Below are 27712 nucleotides of genomic sequence, written 5' to 3'. Positions count from 1 at the left end.
GACGGTGGTGTACCTATAAAATATGATTAGCATGCAGCGAGTTAAAACATCAAGAGTTACAATATCCTTTGAATATACCAGTTATTTTTTTATTTGCACTAGTACGCCATTCCTAATTTCTTGTATTCATCAATTACTAAGGCCAGCTAACGAAAACAAATAAATTGATGAAGGAAAACTTCAATAACTGTGGTATAAAATTTCATATCTCACACACTCGACTCACTGGTATTCTGCAAACATTTGTTTATTGCTAGAAACTGGTGGCCAAATATTTTGTTATGCAAATATTTTGCAGAACTGCCGTGAGTCTAACAACCTTTTCTAGATGACACTGTGAACTAAGTGACCAGCTACACGCGCGTCACTTGTCGCGAGCATGCAAAAAATTGCAAATAATGCATTGGGACATTTGTGCCGGCATCTGTTTCATAAACATAAAACTCGATAAGTGCAATTTGCTTACGATTTGCAGTTAGGCCGATAATCAAATATCTCACTGCCAGCAATTATTTCATGAAAATTTGAGTTGAGTCTCAAATATCTAGTGTTGATTGCTAGCCAATCTCAAGCTGCTCAATTAACCCGCACGTAGGCAATTGAATTCTTGAACATATTTGCATCTTGAATCTTGAACATATTTGCAGGAATGCAGCACTTTGTAATCATGATGTCCGAACCCAGAGGATTGCCTCTCAACCTTAAACTCCTTCCGGAATGGCTCAACGATCTGGGATATGCATCTTACATCCTCGGAAAGGTTCGCCGTTTTGAGATTGCCTTCCTGCACGTTGTGCTGACTACACATACAAGTAGGTGTGCGTCCATGCTTGATTATAAAGATTTACTGCATCAAAAGCTTTTTCAGTGAAATTATAGGACGCTACGAAAATTTTCTAGAATTATTGAAACCATCAAGAAACCAACGAACCAATGTTGATAGCGTCAATATACCTCAAATTTCTTGATGAAAACGTAAACCCTTTGCTTACTTAAAGAGCAATGTAAAAGCGCCAGTTTCTGTCAGTTGAGACTTTGTAGACAACGTGACCGTGGCTTCCTTGTACTAAATAACCCCAAACCCAGCAGTCCGAAATTAAACGAAGACGTCAATATCGTACGGTTCCTACTGATGACGATGCAGATTTGGCCACGTCATTTTGTTTCTCCACTTTAGTTTGGAACGCCATTTACTGTTCATTGATACCCACTCTTGTAGCCCTTCACACGTGATGTGCTCTAACAATTGTCGGAATCAACCACCGTGTGGCCAAATATACTACCATTGCCGAACGTCTCATGTCCCTGCACAATACATATCGAAGCGCGAACTAAATAACACGTTTGACTTATCTGATTTTCAGAATTAAGAATTTTTTGGTGAACTAGCGTTTGCTCTATCATTTACACCACTTGTGCTAAGCTGCGCTGAAGAACATTGCAACAGACTTTTTATATGTGGTAATGTTGCTTTGCCCAGATAATTTAAAGCACGTGTGCTCGGTCTCTGTTGCGCACGGGATCAACAGGTCAAGTTCAGTTTGTCAGTCCCACTTTTTCATTCGACTGTTAAGTAATACGTAATGTTTAGCGGATTACATAGGGGCAAAACAAACTGGTTAATGCACAATACGTTACATTTGACCATTGGTTTTCAAAGACTTTGTTGTGTTTTCAAGATATTTCTTAAGACACATGTATTGGAAATGCCGAAACTTTAATTTGAAATTTCGGACTTGTTCTTCTCGCAACGCTTGTATATGTGTTTTTGAATCAAAAATATTTTGCCTAAAGGCAGACTATCGAAATGAAAAAAAAACGTGTTTGTCACGCCATTCCAACTTTTCGGATTACTAAATACCTAATTCTTCGGCATGAGTTCTCAAACTGGCTTCGGTGGCGTGCTCATGGTTCACCTTCTGGGACTCAGGAGGGCGGTGGAGGTATACCGCAGCACCGCCTCCCTATCAGGTCAATGTACGGGGCAAATTTGATGCTCCCTCTCTTTTAGGCGACTTTGAAAACGGCCACCCCCCGCCCCCCTCCACCTAATGCGCACGCCCATGCCGCCGAACACAGGGGCTCCGTGAAGATGAATTTTTCTTAAGGTCCCACGCTAGCGGCCCAACTGATTGGAACCCGCTTTCAATATTTCTTCATTCGCCACTAATGTATTTACTTAATGTAGAATGAAGTTGCACTGCATTCTATTTAGCAAAGCCATCGCACTTAGCATCCGCCCTTCGGGTGCCTGCGGGAAGCGAAAGATCCACGTGGTACCAGCACTAAATATTTGTCGTCTAAGGCACGCCATGAAAGTATTCACATTTGGGAACTCATGATGAGAACGCGCGGAGCGCTGCTAAGGCATGTTTATGGGTGTTCAAATCATTTATAACTATATTGGTTCAACGGCCACCTCGGCGATACACTCGTGGCTCATGGTACATCAGCATTCACGTAGTACAGTTTTTATAAACCATGATTTGACACAGATCAGTGTCATTTTTCTAATTATTACACGCAATGATCGCTTGTACGCGTAGGAAGCATCGCTTCGAGCTGGGTGTTTGATACAGGAGCATTTAAGTGTAGCTTTACGACAGAAATATGAGTCCACGGTCGTTTTGCTTCACGACTTGCATGCCGCCATTTGGTCTGAGGGCACATCGCGCAGCTCGTGGATGAGCGTAGGGAAGGGTAGAGAAAATGATGTGCGTGTGCTTCGAATGTGGTAGTATCAACGGTAGGTCTACATCAACGGTAATGGCTTTTCGTATTTGAGTAGGAATAGGCAAACGCGGGCAATGCTATCACTGTTTTTGCACGTGCCAAGAAGCATGATAAGCTACACCCTCCCCCCTCCCCTTCCAGACACATGGATTTCCCCTTTGTTTTTGCTGGAGAAAATGTAATATGCAGCATTCTGTAAAATACGTCAGGTTTCCAAAGGACTGCATAAGTGACGACCCTTCTTTTAATGGAATAGTGCGGGAATGTTCTTGGCAAATGGAAGGCATGTCATCTTTATAAAAAAGTTTGTAATGTTAGTGCCTTATATTGTTTGGTATATTTCTTCATCACTGTAAACTGAATGGATATAGGAACAATCTTAAAATTGTTGAATTTTTTTCACTATATTCAAGAAGCGTTCTCGCATATACTTTTTTTGATTTTCCCGTATATCTATCCCTTCTCTTGCTCTCAAATAAACGGCAGATTCGCTTTTTTTTGGGTAGTAAATCTAACTACCGAAAACGAGGTCCTGCACAAATTGAATTCGCGTAATCTCACTAACTGTGAGCACCTAAACAGCACAGCACAATTGCACTAAACGTGATTTTATTTTAACAGACTACTCGCAGGAATCTGTGAGATGAAGTCCAACGAAATCTTGTTTTTGCATGCCTTATCACTCTCAATTTGCAGTGGCACCTCGGTTTCCACAAGACTGAGTACACACCTACAAACAGGGGCTTCTTGAGCCATGTCGGAAGCTGGGGCGGTGCCTGCGAATACACAACACATCAAAGGGCAGCGGTGAGGAATCCTTCATGTTGCCATAGGGGCTTTCGAATAAACATTTATGAGGCTAGATTTTCTGAAGAAATAGAAATAGTGCAGGCACAGTGCTTCAAGGCTTCCATATTTATTATTTTATAATTTCCTAGTTTTACTTAATTTGCTAGCTCAGTATTTATACTCATGGCAGCGTTCACCCGAAATGTCGGTGAGGTCACTGTGAGGTTATTGATTTTTTGAATAGTAATACTGTGCTACCTGTTTCCATCATTTATATTTATTATGCAAGAAAGCGAACTAGCTTATCTTCATGAATAGAGTACTGCTTGAAAAGGTTTCTTTTTTTTCAATTCAAGCTTGTGCTGCAATATATACTCTGGAACAGCTTATTGGTAGTCATAACCTTTGCCACTGTTTACGCGACAGTGAAATACATGCATAGACAAACTCTATAGCGAATGCAATCGTTTTCTACGGCATCTATCAACACTATGTATATCTAGAGAAAAGCAACTTGTAATGAAGCAGATGCAAGCCAGTAGGCGATACCGCACAGGCGAATGGAATCTACGAACTTTAGAACAGAAAAATAATAACGCGGAGCCACAACATTCACATGAGGAGGAATTACCAGTGAAGGTAGATTTGCTTTGCAGCTGTAGAGAACAGTTCGCACATTTACGTAGAGTACTATAGGTTAAGTGACCTCTTTTGCACGGTATGCTTCCGCAGTCGGCTTTTAAAATGCTGCAGTGGACACCCACAGAAATATTTTTTTTCTCCGGCGTGATCGTGCTGCGGCAGCTCGGCGTCTCACCCGATCACGTTTCTCGTTCCGTTCGTCGTCATTCTATCATGCTACTGCGCCCGCACCGCACAACACCAACGCATAAAGCATACCCACCACAATCCAGGTATAGCTTGTAGCCTGCATAATAACCAGTTCATAATTGCGATTCTTTTTAGTTATCTGGGGAACACTCTATAAAGTGTGGAAATATGGGCAATTTTCGCATTATATGAACGCATCACCAGATCATGAGAAAAATAATAACAAATTTACATACATAGTGCTACCTTATTTATTTCAAGTCTGTTGTGCTGCTTTTACAGTCGTGTTGCTCTAAGGACTAATGCCATCGTCCGAGATGGCTGTATTTTCAAAATAAGAAGCACAATAAATGCGTGCTGTGCGTACAAAAAGTAGTGCTTGTTCTTCAATGAGTATTTCTCTCACACCTTGTCAAATGTACAACTTTTCATAAAAAAGTATTGTCAAGGGCGTGTAAATGCCTCTACGAACCAGCTGCTCAGATGACACTGATTGAACAAACACCACAATGTTGTTGTGGGGCTAAGTCCGGGACGCCCTGTCGACTGAAAATTCTGTGCCTTCTGTGCAGTGTGATTTTGGTCACATACCGAATGATGGTCCCTGAATAGTTACTTCTGGTAACATAATTATGGTGAAGGTTGTGGGTTTTAGGACTACTTTGCTGCCCCCCTCATCTAACCACGATGCTTGAAAATGGTACGCACACTTTGCAGACTGCCCACAGCAGTTGTTTCAAAGAAAACAATGCATACAAATCCTCGGAAGTGGAGCATCCATTTTTTTTTTGTTTTCATGAACGATTTCCGATAAGTAAACTTATCCATAGACGCACTTTTTTTCGTTTTCATTGAAAAACCTTGCGGATCTATTTTATACTAATAAGTATTCTATTTTGTTTTAGATCGGTTCTAAGGACTATGGTCTGGATTTTAGAAGAAATTCAACACTGGCACCAGAGGATAGTGGGCGATACTACACTGAAATCATCACGGAAGAGGCAGTGTCACTAATCAAGAATCATCCAGTAGACAAGGTAAGTTTCCATCGTATATATTCAGAAATTGAAAAACTTTGTTCTTTGGCATTTATCAAAGTGATTTGAGCACTGTTCGAGCAAAAAGGTCAGATCGAGGCCTCTATTACTTATGTTTTATTCTTTAAAGGTTCTAGGTATAATGTGGCCGTGCGTGAGATATCACCTGATATACCGAATAATAATGGCTCATACATGCAAATATACTGTTACTCAGAACATCGAATGCTGCAGTTCGTATCGCACGAGGGGCTTTCATTAAAATAAACTACGACTGAAAAATTGTTAGAGTATCAGATCATCGGTAAGAGAGTCGTCTGAAATAAAAAATACTATAAGATACGTAGAGACGAAAGCAGGCAGTGTAAGAAACAAAGTGCCTCAATCTGCATTAACTTTATCATCATGGCTTAATTTTAGATAGGTATGTTGGTTTTAACGTGACAAAACCACCGTGAGATTATGAGAGACGCTGTAGTGGAGGGCTTCTGAAATATTGACCACCTCGGATTCTTTAACGTGCACCCAAATCTGAGCACACGGGCCTACAACAATTCAACCTCCATCGGAAATGCAGCCGCCGCAGCCGGGATTTCATCCCACGTCCTGCGGGTCAGCAGCCAAGCACCTCAGCCACTAGACTGCCGTGGAGGGGCGTGGGTTTAATATAGAAAATATTAGTTATTCTTTCAAAAGTCATGCTTGCCCAAATGAGCAAATATTTCTTTTTGTTTACCTGACGATGTACATATTGTCACGCAGCAAAGGACAACGCAGTTGTGCATAAGGAAAACAAGTTTATTGGAGCGAACTTGTGCTCCCCTAACAACTGAAAGAATACACAGGCGGCGAAGCAGCGGTCGGAAAAACGACGTGCACGCTAGTGAGCGTCGGCGATTGAATGTCGCGGCATCGGCTGTGCGGGAATTTATATCCCTCGGCGCGAGCGTTTCTCGAATAGTCGAATTGTATCGAGAACGCTGTGATCGCGTTTCTTCGAAACGCTGTTTGTTCGGAACGCGCGAAACGCTGTTCGATAGCGTTTGTTCGAAACGCTGTGAAAACAGTGATAGCACAGGCCGGCGCAGCCAGGCCGAAAAAGCAAAACACAAATAAACAAACCCAATGCATGGTTCGCGGCATTACCCCCCCTCTAAGAGTGCATCGACCCAATGCTAACATAAGGGACAGTCCAAACAAATTAAAATAAAAGTTCGTCATCGTCCGTAGAAAGGTTTTAAGCGAACCACATGGACGACTTCGGGCCGCGTGCGTCGTCGTGATGTACGGGAGTCCCCATCGGGGATCACTTCGTACGTTAGTTCGCCAACACGTCGTAGAATCTGGTAGGGTCCGAAATAGCGTCGTAGAAGTTTCTCACTGAGTCCACGTCGTCGAATGGGAGTCCAAACCCACACACGATCTCCAGGATGGTACTCGGCGTCTCGGTTTCGGAGATTGTAGCGTCCGGCATCCACCAGTTGCTGGTTCTTTACACGAACTCGAGCGAGCTGGCGGGCCTCCTACACACGTTGGAAGTATCCTTGGACGTCGGCGTTCAGGTCGTCGTCTTCTACGTGCGGAAGCATGGCGTCGAGCATCGTAGTCGGCCGTCTTCCGTAGACGAGCTCGAACGGTGTCATCTGCGTGGTTTCTTGAATAGCTGTGTTGTACGCAAACGTGACGTACGGGATGACTTCGTCCCACGTCTTATGTTCAACGTCGACGTACATAGACAGCATATCCGCGATTGTCTTATTCAGCCGTTCCGTTAGTCCGTTCGTTTGGGGGTGGTACGCCGTCGTTCTTCGGTGATCTGTGTTTCTGTAGCGTAAGATTCCTTGCACCGCGGTCTGTGATTAGGACCTCAGGGGCTCCATGTCGCAGCACGACTTGGTTAATAAAGAAAGTTGCAACTTCTTGTGCAGTTCCCGTCGGAAGAGCGGTGGTCTCTGCGTAGCGCGTCATGTAGTCTGTCGCTACGACAACCCATTTTTTCGCGGATCGGGATGTAGGGAACGGTCCCAGAAGGTCCATTCCGATCTGTTGGAAGGGCCTCGTTGGGACGGCGATCAGCTGCAGAAGTTCGGCGGGTCTCGTCGGTGGTGTTTTTCGTCGCTGGCAGTCACGGCAGCTCCGGACGTAGTGAGTGACATCGGGTGTAAGGCGGGGCCAGAAGTATTTCGCCTTATTTTTGTAATCGTGCGAGCTGTTCCGAAATGTCCGGAAGACGGGTCGTCGTGGCGCGCTTCCAAAAATTCGTCACGAAGGTCTGCGGGGATGACAAGTAGATAATTCGTTCTGGTTCCGGGGTTCAAATTCTTCTTCACTAACATGGAGTTTTTGAGGCAGAACGCTGGTAAGTTGCGCTTGAACGCCCTAGGCACGGCGACGTTGCGTCCTTCGAAGTAGTCCATCATGGTGCGGAGGTCAGGGTCGGCATGCTGCTGGGCGGCTAGGTCGCTCTCTGTCACGACTCCGAAGAACGCGCTGTCTTCATCGGAGTCCTGTGGTGGTGGGTCGACTAGGGCGCTGGACAGGCAGTCGGCGTCGGAGTGTTTCCTGCCGGATTTGTAGAATATTGTAACGTCGAACTCTTGCAGGCGCAAGCTCCACCGCCCAAGACGGCCAGAGGGGTCCTTCAAGTTGGCGAGCCAACACAGCGCATGATGGTCTGTCACAACCTTAAACGGTCTACCACAGACGTATGGGCGAAATTTTGCAATGGCCCATATGATAGCCAGGCACTCTTTCTCGGAGGCAGAGTAGTTTCTCTCCTCCTTTGACAGACCACGGCTTGCATAGGCGATTACCTTTTCGTAACCGCTTTGCTTTTGGACGAGGACGGCACCCAAACCGATATCACTGGCATCCGTGTGCATTTCCGTTTCGGCGTTTTCGTCGAAATGAGCGAGCACGGGCGGGTTTCGCAGGCGTTGTTGCAGCTCGCAGAATGCCTTTTCGTGGTCATTTTCCCAGCTGAAAGGGGTGCTTTCTTTCGTCAGGCGCGTGAGTGGCTCTACAATGCGTGCGAAGTTTGCGGCGAAGCGCCGGTAGTATGCGCACAGTCCGAGAAACCTTCGCACACCCTTTTTATCTTTCGGCCTTGGGAAGTTCGCAATGGCTGATGTTTTTGCTGGGTCAGGTAGGACTCCCGCGGCGTTCACGATGTGACCGAAGAACTTGAGTTCCTCGTACGCGAAACGGCACTTCTCAGGCTTCAGCGTTAACCCCGACGTACGAATGGCCTCAAGTACAGATTCCAACCTTGTGAGGTGTTCGTCGAAAGTCCGGGCGAATACGACAACGTCATCGAGGTATACGAGGCAAGTGTGCCACTTCAGGCCTGCTAACACAGTGTCCATGACTCTCTCAAACGTTGCGGGCGCCGTGCACAGCCCAAACGGCATCACTTTCAACTCGTATAGACCGTCCTGGGTTATAAATGCAGTCTTCTCTCGGTCTCACTCGTCCACTTCAATTTGCCAGTAGCCGGTCTTCAGATCCATGGATGAGAAATACTTGGCTTGGCAGAGGTGGTCGAGGGCGTCGTCAATTCGTGGCAGGGGGAGACGTCGTTTTTGGTGATTTTGTTTAGTCTCCAGTAGTCGACGCAGAATCTTAAAGTGCCATCTTTTTTCTTCACGAGTACAACCGGCGCAGCCCATGGACTTTTCGATGGCTCTATTATGTCGTCGCTGAGCATGTCATCTACTTGAGTCCGGATGGCATCGCGCTCGTGTGAAGAAACGCGGTACGGTGACTGTCTGGTAGGTCGGGCTCCATCTTCGGTTATTATCCGGTGCTTCGCCAAAGGTGTCTGCCGTAACTTCGAGTTCGAGGAAAAACACTCTCTGTAGCGACGGAGCAACTCCAGTAATCTGTCCCGATTTTCTTGCGACAGCGCCGGGTTCTCGTCGAAAGGATGTGGCAGCCTGGAAGCATCTGCGCGTGCGCGTTCAAAGGTGGCGACCGCGATCACTTGACTCGCTTCTTGCGTTTCTTCGAGGAACGCAATTGCAGCTCCCTTGTTTAAATGCTGGTACTCCTCGCTGAAATTGGTGACCAAAACGTGGGATCTGTGTTGCTTAAACCGTGCAATGCCTCTTGCGACAGACACACCGCCGTCTAGAAGCAACCTTTGGTCAGTCTCCACGATAGCGTCGACGTCAGGAGCAGCACCTTCACAATAGACGGTGATCATCAAGCTTGCGCGGGGTGGCAGGGTGACGTGATCGTCGGCGATCCTTACAGCAGCACGGTGTTCGAGGTTCGGCTGCGGCGTCGTGGAGTGATCGGAAAAACGTTATCGACCTGGTCTGCAGATCAATTTTTGTGCCATTGTCCGTCAAAAAGTCCATTCTGAGAATTACGTCGCGGGAGCAGTTAGGCAAAATGACGAACTCCGCAGCGTACGTAGTGCCGTCTATGGTGACGCGCGATGTGCACATTCCACTTGGGGTCACGAGGTTGCCTCCTGCTGTGCGTATGTGGGGACCGTCCCATCCGGTCGTAAGTTTCTTTAGCTTGGACGCGAATGACCCGCTCATGACCGAGTAGACGGCTCCCGTGTCGATGAGGGCGACTACTTCAAGGCCGTCGATGGACAACTGGACGTCGGATGCCGCTTTCCTCGAATTTCGGGTGCGTCGGGGCGTCGCAGAGCGGCTTGCGCGTGTTGTTGGTCGGGCACTATGCGTCGTCATCGTCGTCTTGTCAGCGGCAGGCTTCGTCATTTCGATTACGCGTCGCGCAGCGTAGCTGTCGTCGTTTTCGGGGGTCTCGCCAGGGTGTCGTCGGGTAGTCGGGATGAGGGCATGTCGTGAATCACGGTCTTGCGTCGTTGGAGGGTTTTCATTTTCTTGCCGTTGTGCAACTTCACCCCCAGACGTTGCTGCTTTAGTTTCCTCCTCGTGGGCTGGGAGACCTTCCACAGGCGAAGTCAGCATTGCTGCGATGGTTGGGGGATTGGTACGGGTACGGCGAAGGCGAGCGGTTGAAACGGGATGGTCCACGGCTGGTGTTCGACAGGTATTCTTCGATCTCAAATGGGCGCTGACGGGCTCGCGGGCGGGGTGCGTCGACGGAGAACCCACGCAAACCCAGCCTCTTGTACGGGCAGCGGCGGTAGACGTGGTCGGCCTCTTCGCAGTGGAAGCACAGCGGACGATTATCTGGCGTTCGCCACACCTCGGTCTTCCTGGGCGCCTGGTTTCGGGTTACAGGGGGTCGGGCGGGTGACATTGGGCAGCAGTACGGCGGGGCCTCTTGATAACGGATTGGGACGGGTCGGGGTCGACGAGCAGCAGTGGAGTAGGTCCTCGCTTGTGGTTCGTAAGATGCTTCCGACGGCGTAGAATTCCCCAGTGCTTGCTGAACTTCCTCGCGGACGACGTCAGTGAGGGAGGCGACTTGGGGCTTCAGCGTTGCTGGGAACAATTTCCTCAGTTCCTCGCGAATGACGGCGCGGATGGTCTCCCGCAAGTCTTCCGTTGCCAATCCAGGGGCGTTTACCGGGTTCACCGAAAGGGTGTTGAGTGGTCTATCGTATTGCCGCGGACGCATATCCAAGGTCCTCTCGATCATCGAAGCCTCGGCGACGAACTCAGCGACGGTCTTAGGGGGGTTGCGGATGAGTCCAGCGAAGAGCTCTTGTTTAACTCCCCGCAACAGAAAGCGCACCTTCTTCTCTTCTGCCATTTCGGGGTCAGCTCTCCGGAACAGCATCTTCATCTCCTCAGCGAACAGTACAACACCTTCGTTAGGGTGTTGCATTCGCGTCTGCAACAAAAGGGCGGCTCGTTCTTTCCGCACAACCGTAGCGAATGTTTTGAGGAATTCGCTCTTAAAGACAGTCCAGTCGGTTAGGGGGCCTTCATGGTTCTCAAACCACGTTTGAGCTGCATCCTCCAAATAGAAGAAGACATGACGAAACGTTTCTTTGTCATCCCACCCGTTAAAGATGCGGATGCGCTCCAGCTTCTTCAGCCACTCTTCCGGGTCTTCACCAGGAGATACTCGGAATGATGGGGGCTCACGAGGTTGTTGCAGAACGACGGGAGGGTTGGTAGCGCTGGTCATGGTGCCTGCGCTGATCATCGTGGTTTTTACGTCTTCTTTCCTCTTTTTATCCGGGAGCAGTCCAAAGTCTGGCTGAAGGCCTTGCTGTCGACGGCTGACACGAGTTGGGCGTGCTTGTCGTGTTGGGCTTGCTTGTCGGCTTGGCAATGGCTTAAGGTTCATGTACCCCGCACCTCCACCAGATGTCACGCAGCGAAGAACGACGAAGTTGTCTATAAGGAAAACAAGTTTATTGGAGCGAGCTTGTGCTCCCCTAACAACTGAAAGAATACACAGGCGGCGAAGCAGCGGTCGGCAAAACGACGTGCACGCTAGTGAGCGTTGGCGATCGAATGTCGCGGCATCGGCTGTGCGGGAATTAATATCCCTCGGCTCGAGGGTTTCTCGAATGGTCGGATTGTATTGAGAACGCTGTGATAGCGTTTGTTCGAAACGCTGTTTGTTCGGAACGCGCGAAACGCTGTTCGATATAGTTTGTTCGAAACGCTGTGATAGCGTTTGTTCGAAACGCTGTGAAAACAGTGATTGCACAGGCCGGCGCAGCCAGGCCGAAAAAGCAAAACGCAAATAAACAAACCCAATGCATGTTTCGCGGCAATATTCGCCCAGGGACATAAATTAAGGCGCAAATAAAATATACTCAGCATTGTCGTAAATATTGCAACAGGACTCCAAAAAAAATGGCTCCCAGCAACTCATGGCATTTAATGTGTTGGTGCCAGCATTAGACGATGTATAAATTTTGCCATGTACCTTTAACGAGATTCAGGAAGCAGGCACGGGTATATAGCCTAATACCAGGAACCAACCAGAGCCTGTATTTGAAATAACTTGCATTCATGAAAATAATAAAACTAAGGCGGAGCTACACTGTAGCCGCCATACAGTAGAGAACAAGCACTGCCCCGCCATGGACTGCCATAGTTAGATTCTACGCGGAAAAAAAAAAAAAAAACTCTCGCAAACATTCCTCGCCCACTCGCATGTCTCTTACCGGGCTTAAGATCTGCGACTGAGTAGATCTCATTCAGATGCACCTAATCTATTGAAAATGCCACACTGAACAAAATGCTTCCATAGCAGTGGCGGTACACAGATAATCAAAATAGCCAGTCCGTGGCAAGACAAATAAGAATATGATTAAGGAGATAAATAATTGTTAACGGGCTGTCAATTCTTTTCGTAGATTTTCCGCTAAGGTCTACCCACTTTAATTATGACATTTAGTGATCTAGGCATTTTTCTGGACGTTAGTAATTTGTACCACATTCCAGTACACTACAACTGGTAGTGTGCGAAGTACTAAAATGAAGGAAAAACAAAGTTGGAACGAAACGAAATACCCATAAAAATAAATAAAGCACATTATGTGAACGACCAAAAAACAATATTATGTGAAATAAAAAATATTGTGAACGATAATAATACATCCGTTCATATAAGCACAGTTGAATTACTTTAAGAAAAAAACACAAGTGAAGTCCTAAGTGAACGTGTTCAATTTGTTCCCACGCATTCCCGAAGACAGACAGTCTTTAGATGTAGTCTTTGTGCTGGTATAATACAATATTAGGCGGATGTTCGTGGGGAACAGTATTCGTGAATATGAGACGAGGTCAAATGGGGTGTATAGACTTTATTTTAGTGACCTTTACGAGCCGGGCAGTGTGGTAGTTAAATTCTTTTGAGGAATACAAATGTGCTATATCATATTAAAATAGAAGCACAAAGTTTTTTGTTACTGGGAGAAACGCGCAATCATCACTGTAGTAACGTTGCATACAAACAATATGCTGAGAATTCATGTACACGTGAATGCCCTATAAATGCAGGTTCTGCTTTTTGAAAAGCAGCCACCATATATCGATTTATGGATGTTGTTCAAGCCCTATGAAACCAATACTTAGTAAATATTCAGAGTGGCATCTGAGTGAGTACAAGCCAATTCGGCAAAAGAGGACGACAGGTTCCACGAAAAAGTCCATTAAACGAAATACCACACGTTCGCAGATGCTAGCGTTTCTTTAATAAAGAACGCTCAAACCTTTCTTTTATTCATTCTTAGAGCGAACATGAACTAATGAACAGTCTCAAACAAACTGGAGAATGAATTACCAACAATAACAGGAGCTTTAGAAGCTAGAACCGTGGTATCGTTGCAAGTACGCCACACTAGAGGGATCTGTCGATTTCGACAAATCGGTGTTCTTTAACCTTCCTTTACATCGCATAATATATTAATCGATTCCATTTACTACTCATTGCAGTAACCACCTCAGCCAAAAAACTGTGCCCCTTTTCATAGCAGAAGTGAGCGGTAACCGCAGTACTACAAGGCGATCGTGTTAGAATGAGATCACCAGGTTTACTTAGCAATCTAACGTTGTTTTTCTGCAAATGCATTGAGAAGAGAACATTGTTCTAGCTGATACATCACAAAAATTTAGATACAAAGCAGCTCGCTGACTATATAGGCTGTTTAATACCCCTGTCACACGGGGACCCGCGAAGACCGTTTAACTCCCTCGTCCTTACGACAACGAGAATGCGGTCCGTGTCACACGGCCACCCTTATGCAAACGAAGGTAAACGGAGCGTTTCGCAAAGGACGTTCAACGATCTCCCTTCGCAGTGAAACGAGGTACTCTCGTCCCCGACGGTCCAGAGGTCAGAGAACAATTTCAAGCACTAAGTGGCCGCATTGAAAGAATAATACATTTTGGCAATCTTAAACGTTCTTTCGTTGTAGTAGTCATTCACAAGGCGTGTTTGTTTACATATATTTACGCCCGCCAGAGTTCACTTAGTCTCAACACCGATGCTCTACACTCCGTCCCTCGCACGTGGTGCCTCGTGAGTCGGGCCGGCCGGCACCATTGAAAAATATTTCGTCCATGCGTGTGGTTGTGGTCGTCGCTGTGTCACTCATGGCTGAAGAACAAAATGTGCGCTCACGAGGCAAGGAAGCACAAGAACTTTGGCACATGGGCATGAACACAGGCAACAAAACAACTAAAAGCACAATGTGGCCAGCGTCACTAGCAGCATCGCTACAATTAGCACATTCGTTTTTATTTGAAAATAATTTTATGGTTGGTTAGCCTCTTGCCTCCTTAATAGTGTTTTTTTTTGTAAAAACCCAATAACGAGGATTCACTAAAAAATCAATAGGGATGAAATTAGAATACTTTTCCGAAAATCAAACAGCGCCAGCTGAGCCCCCTCGCGCTAACTGTTACAACATTTTCATTGCCGTATGACACTGCCACAACTCCTTCTCCGTCGAACAACTTAGGGGAGATTTACGTTGACGGCGTTCAACGGAGTTTAGTGGTGGCCGTGTGACAGGGGTATAACGCTCTCTGTCTGTCTGCACCGCTCCCTTCGCCGCTAGTGTTGCAGCGGTGCCAAGTAGCTCACGCCCTCTTAGCAGTGTGCGGTGACGTCTCTCTCTCTCACCTGCAGCGCGCTCGCTGCGTGTCAGCACTCTCTCGCTTAACTCTCCCTACCACTCGCAATGCTCGAGCCCACTCATCACGTGGATATCATCACACCCTAAAGCCCCTATATCAAGAAGCTTTATCTCATCTGCGTCACCTCTCTCAACCTGTCAGCGAGAAGAGGCAAGCCGGCGGGTGAGCGTGCCTCGAGAATCTCTTGGTGACGGCACTGTTGACATCACGCCACAGCTTGATCACGTCAACGGGTGAGACACCGTCGCCATAGAGTTTCCTACAATACTTTCTAGAGGAAACTGGCAACAGTGTCTATGAGACCCGCAACGCACGGTGCTTTTGCGAGCATGAAAATGATGGGTAGTACACGGATCACCAAGTCTTCTTACTTCCGGCTCCGTGTGTGTTCGTGTGGCTTCTAGCTGTTTTCTCCCACAACAAAAATCAACTGAAGTTCAGCGGTTGCGCTTTACCACCTTATTTTTTAGGCTTACCTTTCTAATTCATGTCACGAAAGCACGGCTGGTATGAAGCTGCTTTTTCACGAAACAACAATCGGCAGATTTTTAGCAGTCGCGCTTCACCAGCGTAATCTTTTTTTTGGAGGGGCTTACCATTTGAAATCATGCCAAGAATTTCAAAAAGGTTCCCAACCGAAGTTCAAAACTTAAACACAGCAATAAATGAAGCCACAAGTGTGATTCGCCGCCCGTAAGTACGAAGACTGTGCAAATCCGTGTACTACCAATCATTCCCATGGTCGCTGAATGATCGGAGCGCCATAGTCCCCTCTAGTTCATTTTAGCAAACTCTAAGGCCGTCGCAGAATGCTTCCCGATAGTATGCGCGTACCTTTCCCAGTGGTTGCTGGCATTTCAAGGGTTTGTGAAGCCGATCGTGTTAGCGAATGGGGACGTCAACACCGACGAGGCGCGAGGCAGGGAAGTGGAATGCAAGCGTCACTAGTGAAAGAACAGCGGCACCGACGAAGTGCGAGTCAATAACACCGATTGCGTTCGAGAATACAGACAGCGCGCGCGTAACACCGACGAGACGCGAGCCAAGGCAGCCGAGCGCAAGCGTCTTTAACGCGTCCTGTTTTCATTGTCTGCGTTTCAAACAAACGTTTACTCGAGTAAACGCAACACCGAGTTTCGCTTCAAACCGTTCTTCCAGCACTCTAGTTGACGTCTGTTTCGACCGGGTCAACGCCGTGCGCAACACTGCTGGTTCGCATCACAACAGGGTTTCCTTCAGGAAGTTGGTCCATAGTTCTGAATGCAAAGATTTCTTAGCGAACTTCGTCGACTTTGAGTGTATCTGTCTATTTATCTAGCCACTCACGTTTGGGCGTTCTCTTAGTCACCCCCTTAACTTGGCGTGAACCAAAATTAGCAAGAGCAGGTAAGTTGATTTAAAGAATATGACGCGTTGGTTGGAACATGAGTAATGTAATAATGTCGCGTACGTCGTCAAACGCTTCCCGCCAGACAGTGGGACTTACCCTCGGGCGAAAATGTTCCGCTGTTATGCGTGTATGTGCCACAGGTGATTGACACCCAGTATCTACCAAGGAACGACAAGAACACACATAGGAAATTTTAACGCGTGAGCGTTAAGCAATACTAGACATCGGCAGCTTCAACCCAATGAAAACATAGTATAAATGTCAGGGTTCTAGCTGGAATCGAACCAAAGCATTCTGCGGGGCAATGAAGCATTCTACGACAGAGCTGCGCCCGGTCTCAGAACTAATTTTCAAATAGACGCTAATCTTCGTGAAACTTCAATAGCGGTTGCAGTGCTGCATACCCAATTTTATAAAAAATTACAAATGTACTCCTTTCACACAGCCGTCTCGTCGGCTTAACGTATTTGTGATTAGGTGCCACGCGCTGAAGTTAATTTATGTAGCAGTGTGTCCAGGGCCAGCATTTTCTCGAGAAATGGGGCTTCATATCAGATTCCAGTCTTGCTAATACACATATTTTCCAGTTGACATCGCTGCGCGAGTGCACACAGCTGATTATATAAACATCTGCAACTCTTCAAGACATGTTTGTTCGTGCAACATATGTACATACATTTAGCGACATTTCGTGACGTGTTTCCTAATAGAAAAGTTGGCAGATCCCACGTACAGTGAGAATCCATGATATGCGAAGCATGAATAATAGAGGTTGATTTGTCACTTTAAAATCAGCACAATGTTACAAGATGGAGGTGAATGATGCCTTACATGACTTACGTGTCATAATTACCATGTTTTGATGTGTCGTTTGCCTTCGTCATCTATTCACGTTACGTGACACCAAATTTAGTAAATGTGTAGCTAGCGAAACGGCCGCGAGCACGCTATGAGCGTGGTATGTTGTCATGTTCTTACACGGCACACTTGTCCAGATTATCATGTTTGCACCAGTCAGATACCTTCAGATGCCATTGACGTCACGTAAAAAATACGGTAAATGTGGAGCTAGCAAAACGGCCGTGAGCTCATCATTAGGGCCCAATATACTCGAATGTAGCGTTGACTCTCGCGCACGCTGGGCACAGTGACGCTACGTTAGCAAAACGCAAACACTCTATAGTCTGACACAAGGCGCAACCGGTGGGACCAGCGTCCGTAGACGCGCCCGACGGCAACCGGTGCAAAATACGACATGCTGCCTTTCGCGCCAATTCGTTACGCAGACAGCACTGCGTCTCCCTCTTTTCGTGATGGAGGGACGCCGGAGGTGCTGAAACGCGCATGCGTCAACGCAACGCAGTGCGGTGCGCGCGACTGTATGGCAGTACCGGCGCCTCGCGTGGCAACGCCGGCGTGACGCGACGAAATAAACGCCGGTGTGCACGCCACCACATCACGTCTAAATGTATGGGTGCTTTGACTGTTGCATGTAGTGATGTTCTCATATTACACGCGTCTCATGATAATCATGTTTGCCCCAGTCGCATACCTTCGAGATCCATTGGCGTCACATAAAACAAAATTTGCGATATGTCAAGCTAGCGAAACGGCCGCGACCGCAGCATGAGTGTGGCATGTACTCATGTTGTTACATGACACGCATATTGTGATTATCATGTTTGGATGTGTCGATTACATATGCCATCCGTTCGCGTCGTGTAATACCGAGTTTGGTACATGTGAAGGTAGCGAAACCGCCGCGAGCACATCATGAGCGTAGCACGTAGTCATGTTGTTACATGACACGCATGTGATTTTTATCATGTTTGCATTAGTATCATACCTTCGTCCTCCATTCACGTCCCATAATACCAACTTTGGTATATGTAACGCTAGCGGAACGGCCGCGAGCACATCCTGAGCGTGACATGTAAATTACATGACACGCATGTCGTGAATTTCATGTTAGGGTCTGCCGCTTGTATTTGCCATGCAATCATGTCATATTATACTTGTTTCAAAACATGTCACGTGAACGACATTGCCGCAAGAGCTGCAGAACAATGAAATGTAAATCATGACGTCTATAACATACACATCATGATTTTCATGTTATAATTAGTCAAATATGTTTTTCATAAAGCCATGTTATGCCATACCAAGTTTGGTATCGATACCATTATCGAAAAGCCAGGAGAGCCAAAAGTCGTAGGCATCTAGATAGATAGATAAATACGCTCAAAGTCGCCGAAGTTTGCTAATAAATTCTTTGCATTTCAGTTTCAGTTTATTATTCATTTCAAAAAAAGTAGTACAGTAATATTAATATACAGACGGGGGTCCCAAAGTTAAAAACTGTAACGGGACCCCCGACGAGGGTCCCGAAGTTAAAAACTGTAACGGGGCCCTCGATGCATTATAACAATCAATAAATCAGATCAAGTTAACAAGCAACGAGTGAATGGAAATCAATTATACAATATAGAGTGATAAGTAATTATTATAGGCTAAGTGACACATCAGGCAACAAAAAGCAAGGCAAAAAAGGAAAGAAACAAGAAAGAACGAAAAAACATCTCGTTCAGTGGCGGACATTGTCAATCGAAATGCAATGATTTAAATGGCATAACTAAAAACGCAAAGCCCCCAAAATGCACATATACAGGCGGCTAATAATTTAACAGAAAACTTTTAAGCGACTTTTTGAATGATGACAATGTGGGCATCGTTTTAACAGAAAGAGGCATGTTATTCCAAAAAGTAATGGCCGCATAGGCAGTGGTCATTTTTCCATAATTTGTGCGCGACGCGGGTAGCAAAAAGTTAAGGTTCATTGCAAATCTGGTTACATTGTTGTTTTGTAAGAAAACTGAATCAATGAACTCAAACGGTAGCAGTGCATTGCGCAATTGAAACAGAAGAACGGCTATGCTATAAAAAAATAACTTACGAACAGGTAGGATTTTGTTGTCTTGGAGTAGATGGCCTGCACTGGAGTATCGTGAGCTATTAGGCCATTGTTGATCAGGCCATTTAAGGCCATTGTTGATCAGCGCTGGCTGGTCCAACAGGTAGAGATGATGGCTAGGGCCAGCGGAGCCCTGGCATAGGAGCCCGACCATTTGGAATGCTCCGCGTTATGCGCAAATGAAGTTTTCTCTCTCTCTCTCTCTCTCTCTCGCTAATAAATTCTTCGCATTTAAGATTGCAACACGGTCACCTTCCCTCCGCATGCTTCGCATAACGTTGATTTCCCGGTACGTGGGATCTGTCGATTTTTTTTCGCTTTGTTCGTAAGCAAAACTATACAGATGCAAACTAGCTTCTCTAGACCAAATGGATGTTTTGATGTTTATTGAATTTATTGTGAACTAAGGTAGCATGCCTTATTTCGCCCGAAAAGTAAGAAAGACACTGAAAATAGTTCATTTGAAATGCTAAGCATTTCTTAGCGAGCTTCGGCGACTTTGAGCATATCTATCTATCTATCTATCTATCTATCTATCTATCTATCTATCTATCTATCTATCTATCTATCTATCTATCTATCTATCTATCTATCTATCTATCTATCTATCTATCTATCTATCTATCTATCTATCTATCTATCTATCTATCTATCTATCTATCTATCTATTCAGTCGCCTACGACTTTTAGCTCTCAGCTCTCCTGGCCGTTTGGTTAATGGTATCAATACCAAACTTGGTATGGCATAACAAAAAGGTATAGCGAGCATAATTGACTAACCATAGCATGAGTATCATGACAAGTATGTCATGAATGTCGTAATTTATATTTCAAGGTCTTGCTGCTCTAGCGGTGGTTTCGTTCGCATAACATGTTGCAAAATTGGCATGGTATGACATGTCTGCATGGCGAACACAAGTGACAGACCCTAACGTGAAAATCATGGCATGCATGCCATGTAAGTCATTATTCATTACTACGCGCCACCCTCATGGTACGCTCGCAGTCGTTTCGATAGCTTCACATATACCAAATTTAGAGTTACGTGACGTGAATAAATGACGAAGGTATGTGACTGGTGCAAACATGACAATCATGAAACGTGTCATGTAACAACATTACTACAGCCGCACTTATGATGTACTCACGGTCGCTTCGCTAGCTTCACATACATCAAACTTGGTATTACAGGACGTGAATGTATGGCGAAGGTATGTGACTGTTGCAAACATGATAATCAAAACATGCGGGTCATGTAGCAACAAGAATACATGCCACACTCATCATGCGCTCACTGCCGTTTCGGTAGCTTCACATAAGCGAAATTGGGTACTACGTGACGTTAACGAATGGCGAAAGTATGTGACTGGTGCAAACATGGTAAACATGAGATGCGTGTCATGTAAGAACATGACTACGTGCCACACTCAAGGCGCCAAAACTCTTCGACGTGACCCACCACACATGCGCACCGGCGTTTTTTTCGTCGCGTCACGCTGGAGATGCCACGCCAGGTGCCGATCTGTCTGGCATATACTCGCAGGCGCACGCTGTGGTGCGTTGCTTTGACGCATGTGCGTTTGAGCACGCCCGGCGTCATTCCGACGCGAAACTAAACAGACGTGGTGCTGTCTAGGTAACGTCGTTGGCGCGAAATGCAGCATGTCGCATTTCGAGGCGTTTGCTCCCGGGCCTCACCGACAGACGCTGGTCGCGCCTAGTGTCAGACAATAGGGTGCTCGCGCTTTGCTAGCGTAGCGTCGCTGCGCCCAGCGTGGGTGCTCGTGTCCGTTACGTGCACTCACCGCCGCTTCGCTAGCTTCACATACACCAAGCTTGGTGTTACGGGACGTGAATGGACGAGGAAGGTATGTGACACATCCAAACATGATGATCATGATATTCGTGTCTTGTAAAACATTACTATATGCTACGCTCTTAGCACGCTCGCAACTGTGTCACTAGGTGTACATAAACCAAATTCGTTATCAGGAGACGTGGATAGATAACGAAAGTAAATGACACATTCAAACGTGATAATCATGACATGAAAGTCACGTACGGCATCACTTACTTCCGTCTCGTATTGTTGTTCGTATGTTAAAGTGACAAATCAAGCTTCCTTATTCGTGCTTCACATCTCAGTGATTCCCACTGTACTGGGATATGCCAATTTTTTTAGAGTGATGAGACCCGCATACCTCTTGATCAAGTTCAAGTACATGATCATTATTTACTCATTTTTACATAACAAATAAATTATGGACCATCTCCTCGAAGGGAATCCTGATGGGATGCGAAGCGGCAGTCGTGCGTGGCGTTGACACGGTTTAAACAGGCGTCGACGCGATTGCTGCAAGAACGGTTTGAAGCGAAACTCGCGGTAGCGTTTACAAGATGAAGCGTTTTTTTTTTTGAAAAGCAAATACATGAGAGGTAGGCTGGGTTTTATGTAGATTTTATCGTAGATAAGCGAGCTTAAAGTGTTTGTACTTGAAGTGTGGTTAAGCGTTACGGGCGGTGTCAGGTTGAAGCGAGAAAGAGGTGTGTTGAGAGCGGCTGGAGTAACATGGAGCTGCGGGCTCTGCGACGAGCGTGCTGTGGGTGAGGCAAAGAGTGATGTAAACGCGCACCTGCAATTTGACCTACCTGGCACCGCTCTAACACTGCGTCAAGGAGAACGCGGTGCGGTGCATTCGTACAGACGTATACGCACGTCAATACAAACGTGAGTCAGACGCAAGTAATGATTTAACCAAGAAGAAATCCTAGAGTTCAAAGCTGAATCGTCATAATATAACCCTACACCCTCATCTAAGGGACAAAAAACGATGTTAGCACAGACTCTGGCGTCACAGGATACTTTCATCACAAGCCGCCTGCGCGACTAATTTTGTTTCTACCCAGCCATGGGCACTTGATGCAGTGCACTGATTGCCACTGCAGCCTATGTTCCTGTACGTTGCCCACCTGGCTCCGCACTACGGCACCGTTCGGCTGCCCCTTGAGGCGCCTGCTGAGTATCATGAAGGCTATGATTTCATTGGACCGAGGAACCGTACAATTTACGCAAGTAAGTGTCCACTTATGTAACCTTTTTGTTCATGCTTCGTCACTTGCTTTAGGGGGTGCTCTTCTGTTAAATCAGTTGACTCAAAAGAAAATTTTGCATGCTCTGAAGCACATCAAGTAGAAGGCTGCGCTTTGTGCGATTGTTCAGGATGAATTATTTTTGTGGTAGAGTTTTTATTTAAAAAAGCACAAACATTAGGATGCTGAGAGAATAAATATTGAATATGCCGTGGCAATCGTTGCACCCTTCATAAATCGCTAAACAACAATAGGCACTAGTACGATTGATTAATCTGTGGGGTTTAACGTCCCAAAACCACCATATGATTATGCGAGATGCCGCACTTCAGGGCTCCGGAATTTCGACCACCTGGCGTTCTTCAGCGTGCACACGAATCGGCCACACGGGGCTACAACATTTTCGCCTGCATCGAAAATCCAGTCATCATTGCCGGGATTCTATCCCGTGACTTGCAGGTCAGCACTCGAGTACCTTAGCCACTAGACATCCACGGCGGGGCAGGTACACGACTGCAGACATGTTGGCCAGCATGTAACATAGACCATATGCTTTCTCAGGTGTCCTTTGTTCCTCTATATTTTTCTTCTTTTTTTTGCTAAGCCCTTTACGAGCCCGGGCTGTTGTGGTTTCAAGAAGCTACTGGGCGTCACACCAAAGTATCGACATGAGTAAATACAAAGCGTTAAGTCAAATCAGCAACAAAAAAAGGCCCTGAATCTGCATGTTACACTGCATATGTCGTCGGAAGACGATAGTCATGCGTCTGGAGAGAATGAACAGAACTTTTATTTAATGTTCTGCGCAAGAAAATTGGTCGATGGTATTATGGAGGCGCTGTGTCAGTGCCTCGGGCGGGTAGCGGAGACGAACGAGTGCATCGAGGCACGTTGGACACGAGCGCCATCTGGCAGTTCGAAAACGAAGAAAGGTGGGCACGCCCGCGGAGAAAAAAGTGCCCTTGTCTCAGAGGTGATAAGGTGTAGAACGCAAAGTGATGGGCAGGTGCAGGTGCCACAACCATGTTGTAGTAAGAAAGCGTTGGAAGCGCTTACCGTTTTCAGCATCGCGTTGCAGTGTCAGTGCAGCGTCATTATACTACGATCCTTAGAATTACTTGTGTGCTCCTTTTCTAGTATAAAGGAACACATTGTTATGGTGCCTCAGATATGCGCAATAATTAATATTTAACTGAAAATCCCACGAGAACGAACGTTCAACCTTGATCAATATTGGTGGGCGCTGCGGATGGGGTTGGCCATTTAATGCCGTTTGAGGTATTGGTAAGCACTGAGAAACAGACAGACAGACAGACAGACAGACAGACAAACAGACAGACAGACAGACAGACAGATCAAAAATTTTCTGTCGAAGGTCACCAAAAAAGATTTTCGTCTTTAAAAATCTACGGAGTTCATTATGATGAGTGGGGCGAAGCGTCCGTCAGTCCGTCAGTGCTTCCGTCCGTCCGTTCGTTCTTGCTTACATCCGTTCGTGCGTCAGTCTTTGCGACCATCCGTCTGTGCGTCCATCCGGATGTCTCGGCGTTCATTCGTATATCCATCCATGCGTGTGCGTCCGTTCGTCCTTGAGTTCGTCCGTGCGTTGACCTGTGCATCCGTGACGGCGTTCTTCCATGCGTCCGTCCATTCATGTGCCCATCCGTCCGTCTGACCGTCTATTCGTGCATTGTCCGTGCATCTGTTACCTGTCCATCCGTCCGTCCGTGCGTCTGTCCATCCGTCCGTTCATCTAGTAAACACACCAAGTACCGCCATCTCGCATCTTTTCGTTCACCATATAGAAGTACGGCCATCCAGCGGACAACCCAAGGACTAAACGAGAGATGACACGGCCGGACTAAAACAGTGGGACGCGCGCACTCTCTTAAAGTCTGTGCTTTGGGTGTAGTTCCCACCTTCCACTGCCGCTAATTCACGGCACTGCGGCCCAAGTCTCGCTAAACCCTGCTAAAACCAAGGAGGTTACGCCCAGCGAGTTTAACGTTGCAACCTTTCCTGGTCAGATAGAGATAAAAGTGCGTACTTCTGTTCAGGCAAATTTTTTTGTAGGTTAAGTCACCAGATACTCGTATACTCGTCTCTGTAAGGTATTTCATCAGAAACAGCACTCGTTTCATCTATGACTAACGTGCGTGGGTCGCCTACTCCATTTAAAAGGGTGTGCTCGTGCCGCTCCTCTATTGCGGCCGTGGATGTGGCTACTGACTACTACGACGACTACTATTGCTACTACATACATCGCGGACGCACGACCCACGGCTTAGGAAGCCTCGCCCACAAAAACGAGGGTGAGCATGGTTAAGTGCGAATGCACGGGGTGATGCTATGAGGGGGAGTAAAGTTAAAATCCGTTGGGAACCAGCCGCGAAAGACACTCCACCACGCTCGGAACGTCGATGGGCACGTTCACGATCTGTCCCTTAATGCCGTACTGACCGTTGCCCCGCGTGAGCCGCCTGATGCTCATGAAAGGGAGTCGAGGCGAGATGAGGCGCTCTTTCACCGGGTTCAGATCGGGGAGGTCCGCGGGACGAGGCGGGTACGCGTAGCCGTGACTCTTGCTCAACGGCGGAACCCGCCCGACCAGCAGGGACTCTCGGCAAGACGCACACACCCGGTACGCACCGAAGGGAGCCAGCTGCGGGTCTTGCGCATCCATGTCGTCGCATCGGTGTTCGCCCGACCGTCTTCCGAACTCGTTCCAAAAAACCCGCAACGCGTTCAACCTGTTGGTCTCGTTCCTCACGCCGGAAATGCAGCTCAGGTTGTTATCGAACCACAGCCGGTCACACACGGCGCAGCTGTGACCGAAGCTGCGATCCACAAAGTCGCGTTTCAAACGCGCATCCGGACAGTCCAGGGCTCGCACCCTCTCCCGCGCGGCACGTTCATCGGCTCGAACGGCTTCGGGAACGTCCACTCGCCGTTGACGATTGCGAGCGGCGTCTTGACGCCGGCCTTCATCGCCCTTCTCCGTCTGACGCTTGCGTTGTCGTTCCGCTTCTTGGGCGCCTCATCTCGGCCTCGCGAGCGCGCAGTTCACCATCCGCTGCACGCTTCATCCGCTTGTCCTAGGCCTCGCGAGCGCGCAGTTCGGCATCCGCTGCACTCTTCGCCCGCTTGCACTCGGCCTCGCGAGCACGCAGTTCGGCATCCGCTGCACGCTTCGCCCGCTTACGTTCGGTCTCACGAGCCCTTCGCAGTGCCGCCTTGTCTTCCAACGTCGGCGAAACCACCGCGGTACCGTCACCTCCAACGACGGGTGCAGTGCTGGCATTCGGTTGTACTGCAATCGTTGTTGAAGGTAGCGTTGCCTCAGGGACATCCATCGCACGACCCGCTCTCGACGGGAGACTGAGAGAGAAGGCAGGCGCGCGAGAGAGAAGGGTGCGCGCGCAGCTGCAGCGAGCGAGGAGAGCGGAAGAGCGAGCGAAGGGGGAGAGGGACGCGCGCAGCGGCGTTAAAGATATAAGGCGCGTTACTGACACCGATATCGACGTCGCGTCCGTGGTTTATTCGGTAGAGCGTCGCACTGCGGCCCGCCAAGTCTTCTTTCTTTTAGAGACAGAGAGAAGACTGCGGACGCCGCCGACGGCGGTGGATGGTTTGGGGTCGCTTATAAAGTGCATTCACACTTAAAAATAGGTCAAAAGCGGCGCTTCAGGTTCTATAGGTAAGTCAACCGGAAAACAGGTTCACAGTGTGTGCCACTGCAGCGCCAGTGGAAGTTTCTTTGCGCACCATGGGTGCCAAGCAAGTTGCACATTTCGAACACAAGTGAACGCTTTCTCGTGGACGCCTGTGTCGCTGAAGGGCTAACTTGTAGTTCCAAACGCCATGGCCAGGACGCAGAAAATGAAAGTGAAAATGTGAGGCTTTACTAATCGGAAACTTTTGTTGGCACTTGGGAGAAAGCTACGGAGGCGAAACTTCTGCACATGTCGCCTTACGCGAAGTAGTCCGTTTTGGCGCCCGTCTCGTAACGCTGTGCAAAAGTGACGGGTGCGCACCAGAAGAGTTTCATATAGACGCAGACGCCCCTTAGCGTTTGAGGTGCCCGTAGAAAGGCGGGACTTTCTCAAGGCTTCAAAAGCAAGGAGTCACTACACATATATTAAAATACATACGAATATTTTACTCGTGTGAGCTGCGTCCTATCTCAAATACCTCCACGTAGAAAATAAAAGAGCAACATTTGTACTTCACGTTAAAAATACGCGTGCTACCTTGTACCTACCTTTACTGGCTGTAGGATGCACGCGATTGAGCTCTGTACCGTTTGCTCCAAAGCCAAGCAATGTTGTCGCCAAGTGTAAACGCTGGCGAATGTGAGGTCACCCTAAGCTACGAAAGTATCGACGCAGGCCGAGCACAAAAGACAGGCGAATCGGCACCATCGGCTCAGCAGAGGCATGTGAATGCGCAGCCACGGCCACTGGACAAAAAAAAACAATCCAGCTTTAGTCTGCAATTTGTTGTTTTTATGGACGTGATAATTTATGAAATTGTTTTCAATTACAAATCTAAACGTTCTGCTATTGTCGATAAAATGTCCCCTTAACCGCAGCTGTCTATGTGGAGATAATTAAAACTTATGCTCGTGCACCCCGCTGTTTAATTTAATCATTTTACGCTGGTATAGTCATTTGTTATCTTATTGAAGAGACAAATAAAATGCCTGCAGCCACTTTAGGCCCTCAAGGAAACGCAGTTAATAAAGTAGTTGAGACAACTACACGAAGAACGATTTTTTTTTTGCGCCCTGTCTTTACGCAGCCGCTGTCGAGCCGCTTCCACTGGCTACCTATCACCCTGTGCACAACCTTATATTTTATTCAGCAGCGGTACCCCACGATTCTTTAGATATTGATTATAATATATTGAAGTTTAGCGTATTTCAGAAAAATATGAAAATAATTTTTGATTCGCTTCACAGGTGGATGTACCTGTCTGTTTTCTTATTTGTGATTTACTCCTTCACTCGGCCGGTCATTAGGACAAGAGAATGGCAATTGTTTTCAAAATATCCACCATTTTTTTTAATTGTAAGTCTTAACAGAAATAAACTAATAAATTTGCATTCACCATCGCGACGATTTGTGCAGTACGATGCCCAACAATTTCTTGAATCTTTCTTTTTCTACAGTGTAATGTCCGTGGCTCAATGTTTAATCCAAAATAAGGTTTTCAGGACAAGTACACGTATTGCCATCTCCCGTACGCGATAGTGGTAGCCTGCCGTAAGGGAATAGAAAATAGGTAAAAAAAACAAATATGACGAAAGAACTTAGTT

General features: G+C 47.0%; 1 protein-coding gene across 1 annotated transcript in view; it reads left to right on the top strand.

Annotated features, from left to right (window-relative positions):
- The window catches only part of LOC119178369 (arylsulfatase B), a 74773-nt gene that overhangs the window by 30159 nt on the left and 16902 nt on the right, over positions 1–27712 (top strand). The window contains exons 4-7 of the mRNA XM_037429573.2: positions 648–760; positions 3430–3540; positions 5259–5390; positions 22252–22378. Coding sequence (XP_037285470.2) covers positions 648–760; positions 3430–3540; positions 5259–5390; positions 22252–22378 — 483 coding nt within the window. The remainder of the gene's footprint in view (positions 1–647; positions 761–3429; positions 3541–5258; positions 5391–22251; positions 22379–27712) is intronic.

This window comes from Rhipicephalus microplus, chromosome 1 (assembly GCF_043290135.1).
Source record: "Rhipicephalus microplus isolate Deutch F79 chromosome 1, USDA_Rmic, whole genome shotgun sequence".
Classification (NCBI taxonomy): Eukaryota; Metazoa; Arthropoda; class Arachnida; order Ixodida; family Ixodidae; genus Rhipicephalus; species Rhipicephalus microplus.
This window is presented reverse-complemented; position numbering and strand designations above follow the sequence as displayed.